This window comes from Boleophthalmus pectinirostris, unplaced genomic scaffold, assembly GCF_026225935.1.
Source record: "Boleophthalmus pectinirostris isolate CB_2022bp ecotype Guang Dong unplaced genomic scaffold, ASM2622593v1 HiC_scaffold_20, whole genome shotgun sequence".
NCBI lineage: Eukaryota > Metazoa > Chordata > Actinopteri > Gobiiformes > Gobiidae > Boleophthalmus > Boleophthalmus pectinirostris.
Window position 1 is genome coordinate 8,105,760 of NW_026571153.1, and position 20,773 is coordinate 8,126,532.

Consider the following 20,773-nt stretch of genomic DNA (forward strand, 5'->3'; position numbering starts at 1 on the left):
CTTCTGCGTAGCTGCGATCAGACTCAGCATCATTAGAACTATTCCGGCCTTTCTGAATCCCGACAGGATGTTTTTGGTTGTCACTGAAGTCCAGGCTTTGTCCATCCATCCAGTGACTTCCAGGAAAGTTGCATGGGTGCACCCTCCTGGTTACCGTGAAACTGTGTTCTCCATCCTCACTTTGCGCCAGTCCCTCACAAGTTTCTCGCTCACTCCAGTCTTTCTTTCTGCTGCTCGATTACCGTTGTCTGCTGCGTATTTCACTACTTGCAGCAGGACAGTGGCTTTTTCTGCAGGAGACATGCGCGGAAAACTGATACACAAGCCTCAAGCGCTCTCTGGCAGCTGTCAGTCTGAAAAATGTAATATTTAAGTCGGCACTGGAGTAAAAGTCACAGGACCACCCGAACCATGAAAAAAATTGCGACTTATAATCTGAAAAATATGGTAGGTTATAGTCATAGAAATACTGAAATTTGAAGTACTGGGTCTAGTCAGCAGGAGGCCTGAGAGCCAACAAAACATTCTTGTGGCATTCTCTCCACCAGGAACATAATGCACCTACATTTTTACATTTTTTTAAACCAATAGCCGTCAAAAAACAAATGTTGCACACATGCATCTCAACATTTGTCTTGTGTTTTTGTCCCTGTAGGGTACCTGTACGTGACCTGCCTGATCCAGAACTGCTCAGACAAAATGGTGACCGCTCAGTTTTTGGGGAAAATCGACCACAACTCGCTCCTCGTGCAGGACAGCTACATCTTTGTCAAGGTGAGTACAAAGATGACCACACGCTTCTTTTAGTTGAGGAATTAGCATTACGTTAAAAATTACACGAATGATGGATAGTTGAGCCGGTTTTGGCAACTGATAACTGCGTTTACTGCCAAAGAGGGGTTATTTAGCATTTAGCTGATTAATTTTCTGTGGTAAACTCTGAGCTAAAATGTCTCTACTCTAAAGCATACATTGGCTACAAAAAACAATTCCCTATCTCTTATTTTTTGTATGTTGCCACTTTCTTCAAGACTACCCAAAACATTTTATGTGGCTAACTTTTCATAAGTTTTTGTTTCAGCAGTATTCTTTTGTTTTGTCTCCTTCCTGGGAAATATGGTGCCAATTGTGAGCTACCTACACATTTTTCACTTTAACAGGCAATACGTTTCATTAATATAGCCTCTTATGAGACAACAGATAATAACTAAGCTGTCACTGTTGGGGCCTGTAATATCTCAAATAACTCACGTAGCTTATTATGAATTTTCCACAGAAAATATCTGCTCATTAGAGGAGGGAAAATTCTGAGCTTGTGTCTGCCGCCTCCATCATAATCCTTATTTTACCATAACATGACTGCGTTATTCATATAGAGCTGCATATGTGTCAGTATAATTAGACTGTTCATATTATGTCAGCTAAGTTGCCTCTAGACAGAAGTCTGATTGGCGACAGAAAGCTATTGTCGTGTGATGTGTCTTGGTGGCTCACTCAGCAGAGAAAACACAGCAGTCCTGTCTTAATGTGATTGTCTCATCAATTTAGCGTCTTTTTCTTTTAAAATGACACATCCAAAAGTATCTGGAAAACTTTATCTGATGACTAAGATGTGCTTTGTGGTAGGAGCGACTATAGCTTAGTTGGTAGAGGGTTTGTCCACTGATATGAAGGTTAGTGGTTTGAATTCTGTACTCAAAAGTGGAGTTAATATGATTAATTGAAATTCAGGAGTTGGACCACACCTCAACCTTCTCTCCAGCCAACCACGGCTTATCTCAGTCACACCTTCAATTACCCAGAAGCCCTATTTATGCCACCATCCGGACAACACCGTCCACATCTGCTCTCTTGATCCCTTCCCTCCCACCTCATGTCTCTCGTCCATCCATCTGTCTGAAGACATCATCTTTAGTCAACTGGGTGAACATTTTGGATTGGAGATGGAGCCCCCACCCCGAGACTACGTTTACACTGAATTGAATCACCGTATCACCGTATCACCGTATGGGAAATGATTTGCCTCCAGACATGTCGTTTCTGTGTCCGCGATCCTTCCCTATCCACACAACTTTGAGCACATTTGTTTATGTTTTACAGAAATGAAACTTATAACCGCATCGCTAATTAGTATAAACTAAGCGCTCAGAAAACAGTTCTACTAAAGTCGATTGTTGTAGAAGAGTTTGTAACATTTGTAACTTAAAGGACATATGTTATGCTAAACTTAGGCTATGTTTATATGATGACGATCTGAACAGAAGATACAAAAGAGGTGCTGCGTCTTCACTTTTTATTCCAGGTTTAGACGAGCGTTTTTGTGAGGAAGTCTGCGTTCATACGGTGACGCAAAAGTGTGTGGAATTGGATTGTGTATGCATGCCAGGCAGCTAGGTGGTGACGCCAGGTGGTGATGTATGTGACGTAAATACGTACGCGACGTGAGCAAATCTGACCAGAGTTTTGCGTCTTGGGCAGTGTAGACGGAAACGCTACAGTGGAGCGTATTCAACTTTTTCACTCTGGACGGTGGTTTTAGATTTTTGCATTTTTAGGCCCCAAAAACAACATCACTGTCTAAATAAATATAATAAAAATAAAATATTTTGTCGTTTTTACCCACAAGTGTTCTCATGTATCTTTACTTTGACTGTTCACATTGTTCCCTTCCATTTTTTAATGAATCTAGATTAAAAAATCCAGAATGTCTCCTCTCTCAAATCACTCATAAACACACAACATTGAATTTCCCAGGATTGTTACATCACAGATAAAAGTCTGATGTCCATAAATCATTGCCAGACTCATTCTAAGCACTTCTGCTACTAAATTATTTACTTTTTGTGTGCTGTGTGCTTCTATTAGCATGTCAGAAAAAGGTAATTCTTGTTTATTTCTTCAGTTGTAATTCTCTCTGGTGTCAGTAGCTCCCAGTATCGAGAGTGCATCTGTAGAAAATTGTCTGTTTTATGAAGACAGCCACATTTTAAGTTCTAAAACATGAAATGCCAAAGCAAAAGTAATGTTCTTTATGCCTACCCACTGACTACACGCCCACATAGGCATAACTTTTCTCTCTGCCAGATCATATTGTTCGATGCACAATTTTTGATTTATGCTTGCGTTTGTAAACATATTGCGGGCTACTCATCACATTCTAAAAAGTGCTATCAAAACGTCTTTAGAGAAATATGCCCCGTCAGATAGAGCTCTCTTATTCTTTTGAAAACATAGTGCTGCCTTCAGGGATCTCCGTTACATCAAACCCTCTCATCTTTTTTTTTTTTTTTTTTTCATCTACCTTTTTTCAGCTCTAAAACTGCTGCTATCTATCTACTGCCTCGAATCACATCTCAATCCTCTCGCTGACTTTACAGATCTGAACAGCTGAAAGGTCTCCATAGAAGTCCACGAATAGCTGCTGAAAAGTTCCCCATTAAAACGCAATGAAATAAGACGGAATTCTGAGCCCCCGAAGTGGCGACGGGAGCGCGCCGTGGGGGAGGCGGGAGCGTCGGGGGGATTTGGACGGTTTGATTGGCTGTCAGCGGCGGAGCTTGCGTGTGATTGGCTGTCACTCACTCTGCGTAAGGTCTTCAGTGACTCAGGCTTTTTTACCCAGAGTTCTGTTCACTGGGAGAGCGGGGCACGTTTGATTTATTCACAGCTGAGTTTTGACCTTTGCGGAGCGCAGTGAGTCAGAGGCAGATGGCGAGGTGCCCTTAATGCCACCAGAGGGAAAGTGCATGTTCCCAAGAACACTCTATTTGAAATGGACTTGTCAAAAATGCCTTTCTGCAACTTTTTTTTGCTGCAAACTTGACTTGTTGTGTGTAGCTGTTTGTGTAGTGTATTAAAGGACATACAAAGATGACATTTTCGGAGGTTTTAGCCATGTTATAACAAAGTTCCTTCGTCAAAAACATACCCTTGTGTTGTTTTGAGAAGTTGCGTTTAGAATCTGGTCACTCAAGTCCTTCTAAAAACTCTAAAACACCTTTTTTTAATTTTTTTTTATTTACCAGGATTGTTGCATCACAGGTAAAATTAAAAGGTCTCCTGCACTGTTTTTAAAGGGACAATTCAGGAATTTTGGACATAGGACCTCATTTCCTAGTGAGCCAGAGTGTTGGAGACGTGTGGAGACACTTTTAAAATATTCCATCCAGTCCTTGTATTTGCAGAAGTCACTGGTGCTAGGCTAGTGCATGTTAATGGCCATAGTTAGCCTGCCACAAAAAACAGTCTTACCCACTCCACAAAACACCAGAAGCAAAACAATTGTAACGATGTAAATGTCTGTGTCGATAGAATAATTTTAGAAATAAAACCAACCTTGCATTTGAAGGATTTATGTCTGAGCAGCAGCAGTGAGTTGGACTTTCTGATCGAAAGCTCGGCATCGGTGGACTGATATATGAGAAAATAGTCCCTCAATATGCGACGATTCATGCGACGCAAGGTTAGTTTTATTTCAAACATTATTCTATTAACACAGACATTTATATTGACAGTCTGGTGTAATAATAGATTTGCTTCGGGTGTTTTCTGGAGTGAGCAAGAGTGTTTTTAGTGGCAGGATAACTGTGGCCATTGGCATGCACTAGTCTAGCACCAGCGACTTCTACAAATACAAGGACTGGATGGAATATTTAAAAAAGTGCCTCCACACGTCTCCAACACTCTGGCTCACGGGGAAATGAGGTCCTATGTCCAAAATTCCAAACTGTCCCTTTAAATCAGGAGTAAGGTTCGTTCCAAATAGTTAAGTTCATCGCTCCCCCTTTTTTTTTTTAATTAAAGACAACAGAATATAACATTTAACAAAATAGAACAATCAACATAAAAAAAACACAAAAACATAGAGCAACACCTACAACAAATGCAAAAACAACAACACCCCCCAAACACAGACACAAATTTAATTAAATAAAACAAAAGTAATGATGTAGTGCAGCATAACCACACTGCTAGACCTCCTTTTATTGATATTTTGGCCAATTTATAATGTAATTTCCTTTTCTCTTTCTCCCTTTTCCCCCCACATTTTTAATAAATATTTTAGCCGCTATAATTAACTAATATTATTATTTTCATAGCTCCCTTCTTAACTTTTGGAACTACCCAGAGCTTGGAGCTTCAACTGTGTTTGAAAAATCCCAACATCCTAACCAACCTATAATTGTAAACAAAAGCACAGATCTTTCCTTTTGTCATTATCTAAACTACAGATAAATCGTGTAAAGCAGCGATGTCCTTAAAAGCTTTTGTTTTCGTACTTATATAAAGTTATGTTTCTCCAGATAGTTGTATTGTGTAGTGTCTGAGGCAAGGAAACTTTTACTGCATTACAAACTCTTGGTGCAGAGATCGACCGTGTTCAGAAACCTTTGGGGAAAATGCACCGTATTGTGGGATCCCTCGTAGATCCATCCCGCTGTTTAGGAAGCTCCTGTGGTTCCTATGCTAAAGAAACTATGGAAATAAGCATACAGGCTCCTTCCTAACTCAGTACACTATTGGGACAGTTCGTTTTTTTTTCTTTTAAGGAGTTAGGAAATTCGTGGCCATTTTGACAAATTCAGAATGAGCCGACATAACGTTCAGCAGTAGAGCTCCCCCTGCAGCTTCCTTATGGGGATATACTGTCAGGGAAGAGACTCAAAAGTGCTGTTTTTGTTTTCTGTTTGAGTTTCTTCTCTCTTTTTTTTTTAAACATCGCCAAATATAAAAAAGAACCCAGGTTTTAGGTCATGTCCAGCTATTGCAATGTATATTGTATACATACGGCAAGGCTGGTTTTCCACATGGAGATCATACCTTAGTTACTTAGTTCTGCTCTTTATTCCATAAATCATAACCAGACTCATTCTAAACATGTTTTGCTGTCAAATTCTGTTCTTTACAACGTATCCTCTATACCATTGTTTCCCTAAGACTGGGTTGCGACAATCAGGCGGGTTTTTTGGGTCGCCTTGTCACGATCTGCAACATACAGCTTTGACATATGAAAGAGGTAGTAATTATTTAGTTCCAACATTGCTGGTTCAATTGAATGTTGAAAAGAAAAAGAAATGGGCTATATTTAATGTCCAAATAGGCAACTTATAGATCCTTTTATTGCTGCTTCAATGACTGAACAATTAGTATTACTCAAGTTTTAAACAATGAAAAACAGAGAGACACGATCACTCAGTCAACAATAAAATATCCTCATTAATGTTTAGTTTGTGATTTATGAATAATGTCTATTGACTTGGGTCTTGAAGGTTTGTGACTTTTAAAACATGGGTCACTGCTCTGTACTTTCTCTATTAACCATTCTGTTGTGTGTTTTCTTCCCAGGTGACCACAGGGAATCGGACCAAGCACTACGTCTCATATCGGCGCAATGAGTTTGTCCAGATGAGGTTTCCCAAGTACGCTCTGCCAAAGGTAAATCAGCTGTTAACATTGGGTTTAATGGTATGGATTATGGTGAATAGTTCGCTCCTATATGTAGTCTCAGTCAGCTTTCTATGTATTTAGTTTTTTTATGTTTACATACATTGATGAGTTGACTTGTTAGTTACATGAATTTCATATTAATTTTCACTAGTGATGTGCATGATTAGTCGACTAATCGATAATTGATCAATAAGAATTTCGTCTATCGCGTTCATTTTTAATCGACAAACCAAATGTAGGTTGCTGTGTGTAGCGTAAGGAGACGAGGCTGCCAGCATAAACACTGGAGTTGTGCCTCACAGTGTCACATTTGGGCTCTGGCTCCTTGGAGATCACTGTATGAGTGTGTTTACATGCACCTCAGTGTCCCGGGGTGTGATCGGGGTTTTGAGCATCTCGGTTTCATCATGGTGCATGTAAACACAGTATCCCGGTTACCACAACATAAAGTTGAGTGCACATGCTTCCAGTAGACAAACACTTTTCAATCTTTGCATCACAACAGAAGTTAAAATAAATAAAGTGACCAACATAAATAAAGTGAGTGAAATGAGTGGTAAATAAAGAGCTACACTAAACCTGCACACGTCTGATCTCTGAAAACATGAACCATCTCCAACACAACACACACACAGAACAGACTCACCATCATCATCATCAACATCCCTCTGTCACAGAAAGAACACTCATATTCCACCGAGTTGTGTCCTTTAGTCCAACAGAAGCTGAACCACATCAGGACACAAGGAGCGAGCTGTTTTAATTCAGCACTTATAGTTTATGTAAATGAGTCATGTGGTTTTAAGTTTCGTTTGTGTAAAACGTAAACAAATGTGTCAAAGCTGCATTAATCTCAAACAGGCTGATGTGGCTCTAGAGTGGTTTTGGTTTATATGTTGTAAAGTTGAGTTTATTTATGCAGATTAGTCATAGTAATAATAATAATGATAATTTTAAAAACGTTAATGATTAATAGAAAATTTATTCTTAATATTCCCAACGATCGATTAAGAAAATTTAATCGAATGCCCCTTCCCTAATTTTCACCTAGATCAGGGGTGTCAAACTCATTTTGGTTGGGGGGCCGTATCCAACCGACTTTGATCCCAAAGGGGCCGGATCAGAAAACTCATGTCATATAAACCCCAAAAATAACAATAAGTTCAAATATTTGTGCAGAGAAACAAATCTATTACAGAAATGTTTTTTAACTGATGAACTCTTTCTTATTATAATATTATGAACAACCTGCAACTTTAAGAAAAATACAATTTCAACACAATGTTTTAACATGAACTTGTTTGGAAAATTCTGCACTCGGCTCCACTTTTCTCATGTTGGACATTTTGTTGATGAGGGTGTCACGGTCAACAGTCAAAACGATCGTCCTTTAAGAGCGTTTGGAAAGAGACAAGTCTTCATTTGTGCTGCTCTGGTGGGAGGGGCCACGTACAGACGCTGGAGACGCTGCTATGATAAACACCACAGAAAATTAACAGTATTTTAATAAAAAATAGAATTTAAATATTTTAGTAGAAAATCAGCCGAGGGCCAGATTAAAGGTCTTGGAGGGCCGGATCTGGCCCCTGGGCCGCATGTTTGACACCTGTGACCTAGATGAAACTTTTTTCTGGTGCAGGGCTCATTACTTAAATTATGTTATTTTATTTTTATCACAATGGAATCCAGGGACTCATAAGTAGTAAAAATCGCACGAGGAAAAATATAGTTAAAAGGCCAAAGCCAACATGTTTCAACCAAACTAGATGAAACATGTTGGCTTTGGCCATCTGAATAAAAGCCTTTTAACTATATTTTTCCTCGTGTCATTTTTACTTCTTAGGAGTGACTGGATTCCATTGTTTTAAAAGTTTTGATCCTTTTTCCAAGATCATCCTCTACTTGCTCCCACTGATTGGAACATCTGCAGCATACGGCCACTTTTTTTTGTTTTGTTATTTTATTACTCGAGTAGGCTCACCTTTCTTCAGATCTCACCTGTAACCTTGCCTTGTGCATAATCTGCTAGTCTCCATGACAATAGATAAATTGAACGCTTTATTGTGAAACATTCAAGGCAGAGCGTGACACTTCCATGGAGAAAAGCCGGTTACACAGTGCATTTATTTCCGAGATAGATGGGTAGATTGAAGGAGCAGCTATCGCAAAAACTCCCGCAAATTAAATTAAACCCACAAAGTCTTTTACACCGCATGATCACATCTATCAAATATTCATTAGCATTGACCCGGCAGTGACAGCCTCGTCTCTCCAGCGCAGAGCAGAACCTTTCTCTCAGCGGCGAAGTGACCCGGGGGCCCGTTTGAGCGTGACACCGGCCTGAGTGCTATCGAACTGCACCGATTGATCCGCGGCTCCTCATGTATTTTTCAGGTTCAGAGCAAGAAAAGACGCGCTTAGGAAGATCAGAGCCATCGACGAGTGCCCGCGAGTGTCATTGTGTTTGGAGTAGGGCTTGGGTGGAGTGGTGCTTACGAGGATATCTGCACTTTAGCTACACTGGGTACACAAGCGTTCATTGATACTGTGCACGTTCCCTGGGGGTGCGGCGCTAAGTGGAAGCTCTGCTCTGCCTGAAGCTTTGTTACTCGAGTTGGACTTTAATCTGAGCTTTGTTTTAAAAAAAATTACAGTCACCAGATACAAATTTTTGAGCTGGTCACTTACTATATCTTTGTTGTTGAAAATCAAACACCTAAACAGAATCCTGAATGCTCACATTGATCACAGAACAGCTCTTGAAAATTAATTGTTTAAATTAATTACCGTATTTTTTGGACTATAAGTCGCACTGGACTAAAAGTCGCATTTTTTGGGAGAAATGTATATTATAAAATCAGAGACCAGAGACACTATTATACAGATCTATCTTGCATTTTTTCCAGATGTATCCATATTCCAAGTGAAGGGCCGATGGTCAATACAGCGGGTGATTCAAACAGGTGGATTTAACACTTTAACAAAGCCACCGTACCTTTACTAAAACTTGTAAGATTAAGTTTGGGTCTGTATCACAGTGCAATGTTTGTTATGTACCGTATTTTTCTGATTATAAGTCGTACCAGCCAAAAAATGCCTAATGAAGAAGAAAAGAAACAAATATAAGTCACACTTTTGGGATGAAATTTATTTTGTAAAATCAGGGACAAGGAACTGACATTTCATCTTGAAAGGCAAGTTACAGTAAAAACAATAGAACAGAGAACAACAGACTGTTAACGTCACATATGAACAGTTCTTCAGATAAATATAACATAAACAACAGAACAGAACAAGTTTAACAAACTCTCCATCTCACTCCAAATCAGTAAATCCATTGAATTCTTCATCCTCGGTGTCACTTCTGAGCAACTCCGCGACCTCCGGAGGTAAACAGAGCGCCGCTTCCTCTTCTGCTTAGCTGTCGCCAAACACCCGACAGGATGGTTTCGATTGTCACTGAAGTCCAGGCTTTGTCGATCCATCCAATAGCTTGAGTGTCATAGATTATACACTAACAGCACAGCAGACACAAACTCAATTAGGCGCTCTGGATTATAAGACTGAATAAGCACTGTCATTAAATGTTATATTTTTGAAGTTTTTTCACAAATAAACCGCACCGGACTTTAAACTAAACACAACAGTTGGATGGGTCAGTGGGACTTTGTTTGGCGCGTTCACGGTGACTCTGGGCTTTGTTCAGTTGTGGCGTGTAGGGAGGGTGCTGTCTGGGATCGCTGGATTGTCGGCGTGTTCGCAGTGACTCAGTTGTTCAGTCGTGTCTAGAAGTGGCACATTGCACTTGCGTTTTCGGTTCGTTCCTCCGTTTCGTTCCTCGTCGGCGTGGAGTGATGAGTGTGGCTGCGGGTGTTTTTCACCGTATGGTCACTGTCTGCTCCGTGTGTGTTTGCGTGCGCTGTGTGTGGTGCGGCTTTGTAGTTTACTAAAGTCGTGTGGGGACACCCGATTGGATTCGTGTATAGGGCGCTCTGGTCGTTTTTTGATGTGGCTAGAGTCTTAAGAGCGCGCCCTATACCCCGGAAAATACGGTATATAGCAAACACAAGTATTCGCAAATAGTTATTGTTATTCTTTGTTGAACCAAAATATGTCTCCCAACTCTTGCGACTATTTCAAATCACAGTCTCAGATCTTTTTTTTTTTAATGCACAGACCATCGCTAACCCGGCGTGTCTATTTGTGTTTAACTACCGTGCGCCCCAGAAGCTCTTCCCTGACACATGTCCTTGTACTTGGCTGAGCAGATAGGTCACCAGCACTACACCAACCCCGCATGCTTTTAGTCACAGAGCCACATGCTGCCACACGGACGCGACCGAAAGTGAGATAGAGAGATGAGAAAAAGAAGGAGAGAGAGAGAAGGAGGAGGAGAGATGTTTTCACGATTGAATAATTTAGGCAGGATGAAATATGCAGAGGCCATCAGACAGGCTGCTGCTGGGGTCCTGGGAGAGCCGACCTGGGTTTAATGGATTAAGCACACGTAAACATAAGGACACAAGCGTACGCGGAGAGAAGAGGGGTATTTTTAGGATATTAGGATACAGAAAAAGGTCTATATATATATGAGTCCGGACTAGTTTTATTGGGCTTCTGTTGACATCACCACATTCTACAGTATAGGCCTATAATATTTAATGTGGGACAGCTAAAAGTAAGAACATTTTTGTATTTTTGTTTAATACAGTGACATAATAATAACTAATAGAAATTTGTGAATTTACCTTTTGGATATTTTATAGCAGGGGTTTTTAAATTAGGTGAATGTGAGCCTCTCATTAGAGTAGGTGAAGACAGCCAAGCCCTCCCCCTGCCCAAAATCCCATCTGTCTGCCCTCCCCCCCACAGACCTTTTAAGTAAATGCATCTTTTGTGTTTCTGCAATGATGAGTTTCAATAACAACTGGTAATATATATATATATATATATATATAGGCAAGGCAAGTTTATTTGTATAGCACAATTCGTACACAAAGTAATTCAAAGTGCTTTACAGAATAAGAAATACATTAAAATCATAATAAAAACAAATCAAAACATAAATAATCATGAAGATTAAAATTAAAAAAGAGAGACATAAATTGGAGAGAAGAGTGCGGAATGAAAACCTTTCAGTTATATGCACAGTTAAACAGAAATGTTTTGAGTCTGGATTTAAACAGCGTCACAGAAGAGTCTGTCTCACATGTTCAGGAAGACTGTTCCAGGTTTTAGCTGCATGAACCTGAAACGCTGACTCCCCTTGTTTAGTTCTGACTCTGGGCACCAGCAGGAGGCCAGTCCCTGAGCTCCTCAGAGTGCGAGATGGTTTATATGACACCAACATGTCACAGATGTACTTTGGTGCTTGGCCATGGAGAGACTTGTACAAGCAGAGCTGCTTTAAAGTCTATTCTCTGAGGCACAGGAAGCCAGTGCAGAGACCTGAGCACAGGACTTATGTGCTCGTACTTCCTAGTTCGAGTAAGGACCCGAGCTGCAGTGTTCTGGATGTTCTGGATGTTCTGCAGCTGTTTCACAGCTCGTTTGGAGAGACCAGTGAGCAGACCATTACAGTAGTCTAACCTACTGGAGACAAATGCATGGATAAGTTTCTCCAAGTCTGCTTTAGACAGTAAACCTTTGATTTTTGCTATGTTTTTTAGATGGTAAAAGGCTGCAGATGTTATTGATTTTATGTGACTGTTAAAGTTCAAGTCTGAGTCCATTATTACCCCTAGATTTCTTGCCTGATTTGAAGGTTTTAGAGAGAGAGACTGGAGGTGACTGCTGACACTGTCCCTTTGTTTCTGTGGACCAAACACTATGACTTCAGTCTTGTCAGAGTTTAGCTGGAGAAAGTTGTTTTGCATCCACACACTGATCTGTTGGATGCAGTGACCAAGTGACTCCACTGGTCCATAGTCTCCTGCTGCCAGAGAGACGTAGATCTGAGTGTCATCTGCATAATTGTGGTACGACACGTTATTGCTGCTTATTAACTGGCCTAATGGCAGCATGTAGAGATTGAACAACAGGGGGCCCAGGATTGACCCCTGAGGCACCCCACAGGTCAGGGCCATGTCATCTGAGACACAGTTTCCAATTTCAACAAAATACTTCCTGTCTTCTAGATAGGACTTGAACCAGTTTAGTACAGTACCAGAGATGCCCACCCAGTCTTCTAGTCTCTGTAAGAGGATCCCATGATCAACAGTGTCAAAAGCAGCACTCAGATCTAACAGGATCAAGACTGAGACTTTGCCTGCATCAGTGTTCAGGCGGATGTCATTTGTCACCTTGATAAGAGCAGTCTCAGTGCTGTGGTGGGCTCTAAAACCTGACTGGAAAACATCAAAGGAGTTGTTCATTTGGAGAAAGTTCGTGAGCTGTTGGTAAACAGCTTTTTCAAGGACTTTGCCAAAAAACGGCAGATTTGAGATGGGTCGGAAATTGTTCAGTACTGTGGCATCAAGACTGCTCTTCTTTAGGAGAGGCTTAATGACCGCAGTTTTCAATGCGTTTGGGAATGTTCCAGATTGAAGTGACATGTTAACTATGTGAGTGAGTGGTGAAAGTAAACTGTTGAGGACAGACTTTAGAAATCTAGTGGGTAACATGTCCAGGCAGCAAGTAGATGAACTCAGACTGGTAACGATCTCTAAAACAGTTTTGTCAGTTACAGGTGCAAAGTGATTCAGCTCTAAGTGTCTCTGTGGTTTCATGCTTGTTATTTGTGTTGTGGAATTGATGGCATTTTTGATGCCCTGAACTTTGTCATTAAAGAAAACTGCAAACTCATTACATTTAGATGTGGAAATTAGTTCTAGTGGCAGTGGAGCTGGAGGGTATATATATATATATATATATATATATATATATATATTTTTTTTTTTATATTGTATTTTTTTCGTATTTAAAAAAAAAAGTGCTTTCATAAATGATTTTTGCAACAACAAATAATTTCCAACTTCATAAAGGACTAATTGAGGTGATTTTTGACATCACTGAACATCAGTAGGTCACCAGGACTAAACAAGGACTAAACCAGGACTAAACCAGAACTAAACCAGGTCTAAACCAGGTCTAAACCAGGACTAATCCAGGACTAATTTTGGACTTGAGAGAGAGAACCGGAGCCCGCGGACCAGGGTGTCGCAAATCGTGATCGACGGCTGCACTTAGTCCTGTGGACTGTGGAGCTCTGCGCTGGTCCTTTCGCCCGACAGTCTACACAGGCGTTCCTTTGGGCCCATGCCAACACTCAGTTCTGGTTTAGACCTGTTTTAGTCTTGTTTTATGTTCTGTTCAGTCCTGGGATCAGTCCTGGTTCAGTCCTGGGATCAGTCCTGGTTCAGTCCTGGGATCAGTCCTGGTTCAGTCTTGGTTTAGTCCGCCTCTCCTGTGGCTCTTTGGTGCCTCAAAGCTCGGACCTCCTGTATTTCTGGAGCCATAACTATGATGAATGCTCTTAAAGCCTGGATCAGTCGTGGTGAAATGTGGTTACATCTCCTGTTATTTTTTTTTTGCCTATTTTTAAGATAATGTCTGTCTGCATTGTTGAGCTAAGTGTAAGCTGTGGTTTAGTATATTATTGAATTGTATTGTCTGACACTGCTGCACAACAATTTCCCTCTAGAACAATAATAAAGTTGAAAGTTCATTTCAAGATATCTTAAAGAGGAGTGTTTTACTTCTATGGGGTATTAACTTTTAAAACAAAACATTTAGATCACCATATTACCTTTTATTGTTTTAAACTGTTTGTTCGGTACAGTTTTGTATAATTTTTTTGTATATGTATGAATGAGAATTTGTTGTGTAGGCTTGTGAACGGAGCATTGCACAGAATCTTTTCCACAGGATTTCAAATAGGGAGGTCTGTAAAATACTCAAACATGCATGGATGACATCTAAAATCTCTTCAGGCATGTTTCTGATGAAGGAACAACATTACAGAAAGCTCAAAAAAAAATCAATTTATGACCAAAGTTACCAAAGTCCGTTCTTATTATAATTCAGTAACGCGCTCGGCCAACAGCTGATGTAACAAAAGGACTTGTGTCAATTTTCATTACACTTTCAAACCATGCGCATAATTGAAACTGTCTTATCACTTCGTCCCAGGATGTAAACGCTGTGATGTCTAGACCTGATTATATTTAATAATCTGCGACCAAAATCTTATCTGTGTGATGGCAGTTGAAAATATGGCTACGGCGAAAGCCCGAGAGGAGGGACGAGCGGCCGGAAAGGTTTGTTGTTGAGTGAATGAGAAAACTCTTGACTTGACCGGGACTGATTCATGTCCAAGGGTTATGGTGCGGTTATAAATATGATCTATGAGAGTGGAAAAAGAGAGAATAGACAGAAGGAGAGTATACGCAAAAATAAAACTGAAAAAAAACAGGCATGGTAACATTACAGTACATCAGCCACAGAAAAAGTGCAGAGAAACAGAAAAAGTGCAAAGTGCAATGAGAAAACACAATATCAACACCCCAGTGAAACCGTGGAGAAAACTCTGGCAATTACTCGTCCACCTAAAAGACAAAATAGAAACAGAGCAAAAATGTAATGTCATATATACGAAATACCCTGCATGCTATGGGTAGACGGTAATACGGTATTACAGTATCCCGCGGTATCAAAAAGTAGCAACGGTATCAGTGTCATTACTGTCATTAAAAAAATCTGCAGCACATAAGGGCCTAATATTATATTATAATTTACTGATATCTAAATTTGTTTTCTCAGCACAAATGAATGTGTGGTTATATTTTGAATTTAATGCGATCACGATTTAAAATTAATAGTGTCTATAATGTTTCTTTTAACTGCGCGGGGAGATGATGTTCGATTAGTTTTGTTCCGTTGTCATGTGATGCTCATAAGTCCGGCTGCAAAGCGAGTTGGTCCCAAAAAAAAAATACTAGTACTTTTGCGAATTTGGCAGCATTTTAGCTTCAGGCACACATTTGTTTACATTTTACAGAAACAAAACTTAAAACCACATGGCTCATTTGCATAAACTATAAAGCACTGATAAAAACAGCTCTCTTCTTCTTGTGCGCTGATGTGGTTCAGCTTATGTCGGACTAAAGGACACGACTCAGTAGAATATGTGTGTTCTTTCTGTGACAGAGGGGTGTTCTGCTGATGGTGAGTCTGTTCTGTGTTTCTGTCACATTGGAGATGTTCATGTGACCGTATAGTGTGGTGTGGCTTCGTAGTTTACCAAAGTTGTACTAAAACATTTTGGTAACATGGTAATACTGTATACCCCGGTAAAATCCTGAGATATTTTTATAGATATATTTATATATGAGTATTGTTAGGTTTATCTAAACATTGTAAACAAGAAGAAAGACAAGAGATTAATTCAGTTTTACTCGCGAGGAGAACGGGCAGAGAGTGGGCATCAAAACCAACAGTCTCCACACGTTCTGATGACTCAAGGCCGTTCTCCTCTTTTTATTTCATTAGGAGGCCCTAGTTACAGAATGATAATTCTCAAGGGGAAGGGGAAACAGCCAAGACATAATAAGAAACTGGTGCAGCTAAGCATAGTCCAAACACATAAAACATGATTAACAATCAGGAGGTGCCTTAGGTCAGACACCATCATAACTCTTGCATGTGTGACAGTGGGAAGTTGGCTTCATGTGAGGAATCATCTGGTTCACTAGAGCGATAGGACACTGCACACAGTTGTCAAACACACAGAGGTTATTCAACAAGTGACAAGTGATTGGTACATTATAAATCAAAGAATTGTAGTACATAAATGGTTAACTCATAGGCCTAGAATATCACACAAGTATTTAGCAAATATGGGATAATAAAATTATTCTGACAAGTATTTATAGAGTTTATAAGAGTTGTGTAATTGTATTTATTTTTATTTTTTTTATGTTTTGACAAGATCTTCATTACGGTCAGAATAGAAAGAATTCACATTCAAGTCTTCTCAAGTCACAGGCCTCAAGTCCAAGGAGAGTCCCAAGTCTTAGTCCATTTGATCAAGTCAAGTCTCAAGTCCTAAAAATAGTGACTCAAGTCTGACTCGAGTCCAAGTCACGAAGAACCACATTATGGACTGGGACTAGGAAAACAAACATAATCACTGGATTAAAGAGGAAATATGGAAACATGCCCACAGGACTATAAACCAGGACGAGGGGGTTTTTTTACTCTCACACACCGGGATAAGGATGATAAAATAACTCAGTGAAACTAATACCACAGCAGTAGGCCCTTAAACATAAAAAATATAGTTATTAACTCCAGAAGAGAAGGGATGAGAAGCAGCAGTGTGGAGAGAGACGTTTGTGCAGACCTGAGGCTTATGTTACTTTTTAATGTGATGTATGTTCTGGACCACATGACCAAACTGCTGAGAGGAGAAATCAGATACTCTCCTGAGGACAACCAAAACACTCCACACCAAACATGTGCTACTGTACATGTCGGCTATAGGCTTTTGTGTGGATTCCTAGGTTTTGGGTGAGACTTAACGGCGATGTACATGATTTTTACCGTCTTAAGAACATGAAAAAAGATACAATTCATTTTAAACAGTTTGCAAGTTATTCCTCTCCTACTTTATATGTTCCAAGGATTGTAATTATTCAACGCAGTGAGTTTATAGATTTATTTTGACCTCAAGACCTGCTTCAGTAATACAGTATATCTGCACTGGGGCAAGACGAATTTTGATCAGATACATGGAGTAAAAAAATTAGATACAGCTAATTAAAGTTGTTTAAAGGTCCAATATTAAGCCAAATCCACATTTTACAACTTTTACTACGATACATAGAGTTAGAGTATGTCACAGGTTTGTTGTTTGATGTCCGTTTTTATTCACACCACAGCCCAATGTGCAGAGTGCAATATTTACAGTCAAAATAATAAAGCAGAGTTCCAAAAAATTATAGTATATCTGAATTTTAATTTAGTTTCAATTGCCACGTTTACATGAGAGCTTTAATTCCAAATAAAAATAATTAAATTCTGAATAAAAATTAATTTCGTTTTATTTCCTAATGAAAATTATTGTTCAGAATTAAATTTAGTTCAGAATTAAATTTAATTCCAAAGTAAGTGGGTGGTTTCTTCTTATTTTAAAGCCAAATTAATTTATTCCTCGATCATGTAAACCAGAGGTGTCAAACTCAAATTCACAGAGGCCAAAATTTAAAACTGGGCCAAACTAAATATTTATTAAAATATTTCAACGACATCTGCATGTTTTCTCTTCTTTCGAGATATGTAATGTTAAACCTTTTCTTATTAAAATAAATGTTTAATAATGGTTTTTCTTAAACATTGAATCCAGAGCAAACATAATATAAAATAATAACAACATTTTAAATAAATAATGTCTCTATAGTTTATCTGTAGCCGGTGGGCAGCTCTAATACATATTTGATATGATCTCACGGGTCAAATATGATTATATCGTGGGCCAAATTTGGCCCCGGGGCTTGAGTTTGACATGTCTGATGTAAACGTTTATTCTTCTTAAAAATAATTCTGGTCATTCGGCGTATGCTCGTTGGGTTGCCCTTCAATCCAGCTCCACCAGTCTTCGCTTCGGACTTTCACCCATTGCTCTTTGGATTTGTGAGCAGGATGTGGGAGTGGGCTGAGGTAGAGCAGCCTCAGACTCAGTTTGTCTTCTTCCTCCCTTCTCCGACACTCTTCTCTTCTCCTCCTCAACTGACAGACGTAAAGCGTGATGAGAAAATTCTCCAGCTGCTGCTTCATTATCATCGGAACCACTATGAAAAAACTTTGGATCATGTTTGTGTCCATGGCTTAACGACAATCCGAGATGACGAAAAAGCCGGTAGCAGCTGAAGTGTGTGTTTTCTCCCGGTTGACGTCAATAAGTTCATGTTCCTGTCCAATCAGAACCCTTCCGGACCCCTAGACGTTGAGCAGAATTAAATAAAAGTGATTTAACGTGTTTAATTCAGAACAATTAATCTGGAATTTAAAAAAAAAACATCATGTAAACGTGGCCAATAAGTCATGAATGAGAGAACTAAAAAGACTTGTTCCACCTTCACCAGACTCATCAACTCAAGCAGCTCGCCCTTTGAATTTAACAAAATATAAGTAATAAGTAAATAAAAATTCCCAATGTGCAGGTTGTAAAACACATTTAGGCTAGCACATCAATTGTTCGTAATTATTTTTATGAGCCTATTCCCTAACAGCTTTCATTTATACCTTCATAATAAACCGTATGCCACAAAAGGCTAATTTCTTACATTCTAAAATAGTGTTAAAAAAAGGTCTATGGAGGAAAACAATTATCATTTTGAAGGTAGTGTTTATTTATCCGACCCATTTTATGAGTCACTAAACACAACACAATTACCTTATTATCCTGCCAAGCCCAAAAAGCAATGGTGATAATTATAGAGAATGTGATGTTGAATTTGCCCATCAGTTTCTCGCTCTCTTTCCATCCTTCTTTCTCTCTGTTTCTCGCTCTCCACACTCATGAATCATCTTCACAACTGCCCCGTAACCCGAGGACATGAATCACTCACCGTCGAGTCAAGAGCTTCCTCGTTCACTTAAAGGCGCTGTGCCGGACTTTCACTTAAAAACGCGAAAAACAAAACTGGGTTCATTTTAAACGTTTTGCAGCGGTCCCTCATCCGAATCATTCACCGCGATGACTTTATGAGCGCTTTTCTCAATTTTCCAGAGCAGAGTCTCGCTGTCATGGTATTGCCAACAACAACAACTAGAATGCTAACAGCGTACTTCCCATACCCGGTGTACCACGTGACCGCGCCGACCAATCAGAGCGAGAACGGAGCAGAACGAGCCGAAGCGAAGTAGTAAAAAACACATTTTAGGACAAATTTTCAAGACAACAAAAATATTTTAAACTGAGAAAAGTTTATGAGTCGTTTCACTTTTTTTTTATTCAAAAGAAACAGAAAATGCACATCCGAAATTCTTGTAGAGGTGCAAATGCAAGGAGCAGCCAGACAAAAGTGAAAAAAATGCATAGCACACTCAGATGGCCGATGTCCAAAAGCTTATTTATTTTCAAAATAACATTTCGGCAAAAAAAAAAAAGCTTTCATCAGATACCTTTCTTGCCTTGGACCACATCACACAATTTATTTTATTATTATTATTTTTTATTTTGAAATTCTGGTCACTCCTATGGTACCATATTTTTTTGGACTAAAAGTCGCTCCGGAGTATAAGTCGCACCAGCCAAAAAATGCGTAATGAAGAAGAAAAAAACATTTATAAGTCACACTGGACTATAAGTTGCACTTTCTGAGCAAAATTTATTTAATAGAATCAGAGACCAGGAACCGATATTTCATCTTGAAAGGCAAGTTCTAGTAATAACAATAGAACAGAGAACAACAGACTGAATCGATGTCTGGTATGTTAATATAAAATATGAGCAATTATTGACATAAGTATACAAGTTTACCAAACTCTCAATCTCACTCCAAATCACTAAATCCATTGAATTCTTCATCTTCGGTGTCATTTCTGAGCAACTTCGCGACCACCGGAGGTAAACCATAGATCCATGAGGTAAACGGTGCGCTGCTTCTTCTTCTGTGTAGCTGTTGTTAGACTCAGCATCAGTTCAAGTTAGAATTATTCCAGCCTTTTTGAAATCAACAGGATGGTTTCGGTGTCACTGAACTTCAGGCTTTGTCGATTCATCCGCGCATTTCCAGGAAAGTTGCATGGCGCATCCTCCCAATTGCAGTGAAGCCGTGTTCTCCATCCCCGCTTTTCGCTTTTCACCAGTCCCTCACAAGTTTCTCGCTGACTCCAAACTTTCTTTTTGCTGCTCAATTACCGTTTTTGGCTGAATATTTCACTACTTGCAGCAGGACAGCGGCTTTTTCTGCAGGAGACATGCGCAGTAGAGTGAAGTGACAGTGGTGCAGGAGTAACCGAAGCAGCAGATACTGACACACAAGACTAGAGCCTCTCGCAGTTGTCAGTGTGAAAATTTTAATATATAAGTCACAGGAAACACCCAAACCATGAAAAAAGTTCAACTTATAGTCCAAAAAATACAGTAGGCTACTTTAGCATGCTTCTATTTTGTGCTAACTGCTACATAAAATAAAACCACTAACTGTTGGCACTTTCCATTTGACCAACCTTTTAATATTTATCCCGTGACCAAGCAGTCGTGAGTTGCCAAAGTCCTGAATAACCTGTAAAGTTGCAAATGCTAAGCTAAGTTCTTTATGAATATATATTGGACGGTTTCGTAGCCGTATCCGTCCTCCTCTTTAACTTTTCCTTGACA

General features: G+C 39.5%; 1 protein-coding gene across 1 annotated transcript in view; it reads left to right on the forward strand.

Moving 5' to 3' along the window:
* The window catches only part of sorcs2 (sortilin-related VPS10 domain containing receptor 2), a 332,144-nt gene that overhangs the window by 253,732 nt on the left and 57,639 nt on the right, over positions 1-20,773 (forward strand). Inside the window, exons 6-7 of the mRNA XM_055156812.1 lie at positions 656-774; positions 6,346-6,435. Of these exons, the coding sequence (XP_055012787.1) occupies positions 656-774; positions 6,346-6,435 (209 nt within the window). The remainder of the gene's footprint in view (positions 1-655; positions 775-6,345; positions 6,436-20,773) is intronic.